We start from the raw sequence: 6,876 nt of genomic DNA on the forward strand, positions 1-6,876 counted from the left end.
TCTATTTCAATACCTTTCAACCTCGTCTCAATCTGCAACAATAACAACGTTCATTTGGCTCACGTTTTGACAGTTCTCAATGCTCGATTGGCTTACAATGGCCGCTTTCGCATATCTCTCATTATAGGATCCCTAACTGCAACGCATTCTAGACGTCAAACGGTTGTCAATCGACGTCAGATGCAAAAAAGTGCATCTAAATGTGTGCAGTGCAATGCAGCTGTCATTGCGTTTGACATCAGTTTGAAGTTTAGCATTGCAGTTAAATGACTTGCAGTTATCGAACGTCTACTGTATAACATGGACATAGTTGATATCGTTACTTATTAACATTAAGTTCATCAAACAGTACATATCTATGGTAAAACAATTACACGTAAAAAAATTTAATGTTGTTTATTATTAATATTTCTAATACTTTTTTTGCTAAATCAGGCGCTTAATGACATGTATAAGAAAAAACTTATACATCGCATTAGTCGCATATATTCGGAAACTTATACTTTTCATTAACTTATAAATGTTATTAGCTTTTTGATATGGGATCGTTCATTAGGGGGCATAATGAAGAGTATAAGTATTTTCGAATGGTTTTTTGCCATAACATATAAGGTTATTTTTTTACGTGTACCTCAACCGTAATCAATGAGGTTTACAGTCTACGAACCATAATCAATATAATACCGATAAAATCTTTCGTCCAAAAATGTATGAAGAAAATCGATTTTTCTTACGGTCAACATTCTTAACAACCCGTTGCTCATACAGTCCGGTCTACGAAAACCGTAGCTCCTATGGTCAAAACGTTATCAGCTATCCAGCTTTCCACTCTTGGTAATGGCAGCTTGTCGGTGTGTAAAAATCAATCGGTCACTATACTGTTTGACACTAGCTGGAGGAAAGCCCACTGGCGTTCCTGGGTGAGGGGAAGGGAAAAAAGGCCTTATCGCCAGTGAGTTTTCCTCCAGCTAGTGTCAAAAAGTACAGTAACCGATTGATTTTTACACATCGATAAGCCGCCATTATACCGAGCGTGGAAAGCTGGATAGTATACGATTATGGTCCAGTACCATTATCTTTATGGTTCAACGTGGAACGTAGACCGTTCTACCCGCAAATGAAAATCGGAATAATCGACCAAGTGCGCTTTCGAACACTGGTCCGGTACCGTTGGTTTGACGTTTTGTGATAGTGGCAGAAAGCTGACGTTTTCGTTTCGGTCTTTCGTTGCAAACATTTTGTGCTTCACTCACTCGCGGCCAGTTTTCCTGGTGAAATTTTGTGAAAATTCGCCGAAAAAACTTGCATTAAGAAGTCGAAATGGTAAGTATTTTATTCTGGACGAATTATTCACTAATATGCATCGATTATCTGTTTGAAATTTTGGTGTAGAATCAAAATAATATATCAACATATTATCCTAACCTCAAAGTGCTCTTAATATGCTGATGGACACAGAACCTTCTAATATTAACTATTAAAATTTTTAGAAACCTTTGATGTTACAAGGGCACGAGCGTGCCATAACGCAAATCAAGTACAATAGGGAGGGCGATCTGATCTTTTCCACGGCAAAAGATCACAAGCCCTCGGTTTGGTTTTCGCTAAACGGAGAACGGCTCGGAACATTCAATGGCCACCAGGGAGCCGTTTGGTGTGTCGACGTGGACTGGACTACGACCAGATTGATTACCGGCAGTGGCGATATGTCTACTATGTAAGTTGAACTTCGTTTTGCTGCTACATATAATAGAATTTTAATTGCTTATCGTATCGCTCCTTCAAGCAGGGCTGGTAGCGATACGCTAAAAGTCACTGTATACAGACAAGGGATAGATTTTTTTATGTTATTTAATAATCAACTCGCTTAGATTAGCTCAATTTAGCTTGTAGTTAAAGGTTTTAACGCGTGGAATTACAACGAATTCGAAATGAGTAATGAGTAAAGCCACTCATTTTTTTCCTCTCTAATCAGCTTATTTTTATTGAGCTTCAACTACGCCGAAGATCCACTTCTACTGTATATTTTTCAAACTTTTCAAATAAACTTTGTATCAGGTCACTTGAAACTCAAAGCATTTCATAAAATATAGTGCTTGGGCCTTTCAATTACTCCTGTTTTCAAACACGAATCATGAATATTAGCTCGTAAACCATCCTTAGATACATCTTAAAGTCACATAATTTTGTTTTATTTACAATATATATTTTTTTTAAATAATTCACAAAAATAACTCTTCTAGGTTGTGGGACGTCGAAACGGGCCGTGCCCTCGGAACTATTCAATGCAACTCGGCGGCTCGTACGGTGAACTTCAGCTATTCGGGCAATCAGGCATCCTATTCCACTGACAAGGCTATGGGTCACAACTGCGAACTGTTCATCATCGATGTTCGAAATGTAGACTCCAGCATCAGCAGCCAAAGTCCAGTCCTGAAGCTGACCATGAATCAGCAGTCGAAGATCACCTCGATGCTGTGGGGAGCGCTAGACGAGACTGTGATCACTGGTCACGACAACGGCTCGATCCGAATCTGGGATCTGCGTGCTGCAAAGGAACTCAATTCCGTTAACGACCACACGCACCAGATCAACGATATGCAGCTCTCCTCTGATGGAACGATGCTGGTTTCAGCCTCAAAGGACACCACGGCCAAGTTGTTCGATTCGGAATCACTGATGTGCCTGAAGACATACAAAACGGAACGTCCGGTTAATTCGGCAGCCATTAGCCCAATCCATGAGCATGTAGTACTGGGTGGTGGTCAGGAAGCTATGGAGGTAACAACTACGTCAACCAAGGCCGGTAAGTTTGATTCCAGATTCTTCCATTTGGTGTACGAGGAAGAGTTCGCTCGAGTTAAGGGACATTTCGGCCCAATCAACAGTTTGGCTTTCCATCCGGATGGCAAAAGTTACGCAACTGGCGGTGAAGATGGTTTTGTGCGTGTTCAAGTTTTCGATGCTTCGTACTATGACTTTGTATTTGAGTAAACGACACGAGAGAAAGTCTGTCAAATTGTAGGTATTTTCTTGTGATTTGTCAATCAGTGCAAAGACTGACAAAAAACGAAAGGGACGTGACGAAAAAGTGAGTGGAGGAGAAATCCTAACAACATAAGCATAACTTGAACATTTGTTTAGGTAAATAATAAATAGGAACAATGTTCGGGGACGATTATCAACAACAGTGGATGAATAAATTAAAGATGTTGATAACGTACAGAAAATTGCAATCTTGTCCTAACTTTATTATATTGTGAACACCCAACAATGTACATACCTACATATTGATATTCTGCATGGATCATTCAACGGAGAAGTTATAAAGACAATATATGTATGACCATCACGACGGACGAATTCCTAACAAATAGGAAGAACAATGCCAAATGCATAAAACAGATATGGTACTCTATCTTATGCGCGTTGTGTTAATAGTAACGCTTGACATCCACCGCTAGGTTTGCGAGCGTTCCAAAATCATGGAAGGACCACATTCCACGGCAAAGATGCCTACCGTCAAACGGGGTGACTTGCAACACTTGGGTTTTCCACAAGTTTTTGTTTTTTTTACAATAAAAATATACCCAAACATCGACCTATGTTGACGGCTCCGAGCTCTTTCAACCGTCAATGCTAACGAAACGTGAGCAGTGAGCGCTATCAGCAGGGTGAGATGTATGCAGAACCAGTCTACGACAACATGCTATGAGGTTGATTGTTTACGATTTAGCAAAACATGAAAAGGCAAATAGAAGGAAAAAAGTTTACGAGTGAAGAGTACTGGCGGTTATTAAATTCGAGTTTAATTGTGCAGTGGTAATTGAAATTGAGCCGAGAAAGGCAGAGTAGAAAATAGTTAAGTTGCGAGCAAGATTTGAAGAATCGTAACCAAGACACGAGCAACAAAGGTTGCGTTTATCGCACTAGGAGAGTTGGGAGTAAAACGCGCTCAGCAATAGTTTGTTAGCATCGTATTTCTAATCGATAATATTCTATAGGTTCCGTAACAATTCGCGACACAAGGAAACTATTTCTTTTTGAGCTGATCACAAGACTGCTGCAGAAAAAATAGTCTTTCTTTGGACCGATTCCGAACAACCTATGTCATCACGCATCCCTAGTTTACATTGTGTTTGTTGTGCCTAGTTGGTATTTAGATGAAAATATAACTCACTGTTTTTTTTTTGTATTATTTTGTGAATTTAATTTAAAGTCGAGCGTCGTAAATCGTAAGTTCGTGTAGCAAATTGAAAATAATTTCACCAAAATCGATCCCCTCTCCAGTTACAGTATCTAATTAGGTACCTAATTTCGCAAAAACTATAAAATAATAAAATTGTTTGTTTTTGAAAAATCAACTAGCGTGGTACTTGCAACAGCTGATATTACGGAGAAAAAGAAAAATTTGGATGACTATGCGGAAATAACGCGCAGAGGTAAATCCCCGCACAGAACAAATCATGCATAGTGTACACGATAGTTTATTCTTCAAAACCAGCCGATTCAGTTTTTAAACATTTTTTTAAAACATTGATTTTATGTAGCAGAATTCCTTTATCATGCCGCGAAACTACAAGAAACCTGCAGGAAGTCGCATGTATGCTAATTTTTTAAAGCAAACTGATGAAGGCAGCGGTACAAGTTAAAAACAAACTGTTTATCCGGGAAGCCGCTTGGCGGTACGATTTGCAACAACAATTTTACGTAATCCTAATACAGAAAACAGTAAAACTAAGACTTACGGTGGTCAATCCCCAAGTTGAATCCCCAAGAAGGTCCAACACTTGTGAATGTTTTACTGCTTGCTGTGGAAATGCCTTTTCAAAATAATGATCTTAACATAATCGTGGTAATTTGGATGGTTTTAAAAACAACTATCCAGGGAATGGTGATGGTGCACACCATTCTTAAACCGACATAAAGCACTTTCAAACCGATGACTAAGGATCTGTCTCATTTGGAGAATCAAACTTAAAAGTGACAGTTCGAAAATTTAAAAATCACCCCGTTATAAGAATGGCTGGTGCTACCCAGCAATTCCAATAGGACATCGATGGAAAATGATTCGATATCTGTCAAAAGTAATCCTGCTCTGTGAGCAGGGTTATTCGATAATTATGGAAATGTCACTTCTAAGTTTAATTTCAGTTTAATTATCCAATTGAGACAGAACCTTAAACATATTAATCGATCCGTTGAAATCGTAAAAAAATCTGAATAAGGGGATTCCTCAAGTAAGGCCCCTGCATCAGTGTTGGGAAATGTACATTAAAACACTTTGATTATGCGAATGTTTATCTTTTTTTCAGTCAAATTTCTTGCGCCAAACAAGCCGAAACAGTTTGCCAAAAAAATGTACACGACATCGTGACATTATTTTTTCCGATGAAGCAAACTGTTTGCTTGCTGCTACGTTAGAGTCGTGCCGGCGCGCGGTCAACATTTGCGTGAGATTTTTTGTTTCGGCTCGTGCGCAGCGCAAACAGCACGGAATCGAGTTCAATTACCTGTGGCGCAAAGCCTAGAAGGAGTGCTATCCGTAGGTACTGATTTATTCGTTCTTGTCTCTAAATCAAGCAAGTAATAATGAAATGAATATTTCCCACCAAAAACGGTTATACGCTGTGAAATTATTTTACGAAAACATTAATTGTGGTGGTAGAAAATGGTAAAAGCATGTGCTGACTGTCGTCTGCTTGGCGTGGCTGCTGCTGTGGCTGCCGTGGTTTTGTTTTTATTTTTTTGCATAGAAGAAGGAATGGTAAAAAGAAATGTCAACCATTCCTGTCCCTGCCCTGCATTGACAGTGGTGAAGAATGACCCAGGATGAAAAATCACTATGATTGAGGGTCTGTCTCATTTGGAGAATTAAACTTAAAAGTGACAGTTCGATAATTAGAAAATTACCCGATCATAAGAATGGCTGGTGCTACCCAGCAATTCCAATACGACATCGATGCAAAATGTTTCGATATCTGTCAAAAGAGGTGTGCGCCGGTCCGATATTCGTCGGCGGCGGCGTTTGTCAGAATTTTGGCCGGCGGCGGCGGCGTTTTCAGCGTCACGCCGAAGCCATTTTACCCGGCGGCGGCGGCGGCGTGAATCGGCGTGGCGATTTTTTTCATTACGTTTTTCTAAGATTGTTTTTTTGCATTTTTTCGGCATATTTTCAAGACATTCAAAAACAGATTTTTTTATTTTCGCTTGAAAAATCTAATGAACTTTTCCAGAAAAATCTGGAGGAAAACCAAAATTTGGAAAATATTTTCGAATTGTTTGAAGTTTCGAGAAATCTTTGGAATTACCAAGAGAAGCTCTTTTGAATTCCCAAATAAAATTGTTTGGAATTTCAGCAGAAAATTACATGAGAAACTTCATAATTTTATAAAAAAAAATGTTCTTAACTTCTACAGGAAAAACTTCGGAAATTTATGAAAAGGTCTTGTTGAGTTCCTATTGAGTATTCTTCCAAATTTGTACAGAACATTATTGATAATTGTAGTAGAGTGCGGCTGGTTGAATGGGTGTTTTACCGTTGGCTTTCTCAATCTACAATAATAAAGACGGCTTGTTTGGCATGGCCAACGATAAAACAGTCAATTCTTAAGAATTTCCGCGGGGACTCTAAGGAGTTTTCGAGAAAAATTCTCTGGAATGTTCAGGAGAAATTCTCCGTAAGTGTTATTAATTAACGACTGGTAAACTTGTTGCATTAAAAATCTGGCCCATAGACTGAGAAAGCCAGATCCTTAATGCATTCTCCGTAAGTTTAACGGAAACTTCTTTTGAATTTCCGCGGAGGATTGTTCAAAACGATTCAACGAAAAATTGTTCAAAATTCTTGGAATTCTACGGGAAATACTTTGTGCA

At 38.9% G+C, this 6,876-nt stretch overlaps 1 protein-coding gene across 1 annotated transcript; it reads left to right on the top strand.

The window, feature by feature from the left end:
- The first annotated feature begins 1,164 nt into the window (after window positions 1-1,164).
- Window positions 1,165-3,230, top strand: LOC134211389 (eukaryotic translation initiation factor 3 subunit I). The gene is made up of 3 exons (XM_062688196.1): window positions 1,165-1,323; window positions 1,491-1,717; window positions 2,244-3,230. Exons 1-3 carry the CDS (start codon window positions 1,321-1,323, stop codon window positions 2,992-2,994), a joined length of 981 nt encoding a protein of 326 aa, XP_062544180.1. The 5' UTR covers window positions 1,165-1,320; the 3' UTR covers window positions 2,995-3,230.
- Window positions 3,231-6,876: the final 3,646 nt, after the last annotated feature.

This window comes from Armigeres subalbatus, chromosome 2 (genome assembly GCF_024139115.2).
Source record: "Armigeres subalbatus isolate Guangzhou_Male chromosome 2, GZ_Asu_2, whole genome shotgun sequence".
In the NCBI taxonomy this organism is placed as follows: Eukaryota; Metazoa; Arthropoda; class Insecta; order Diptera; family Culicidae; genus Armigeres; species Armigeres subalbatus.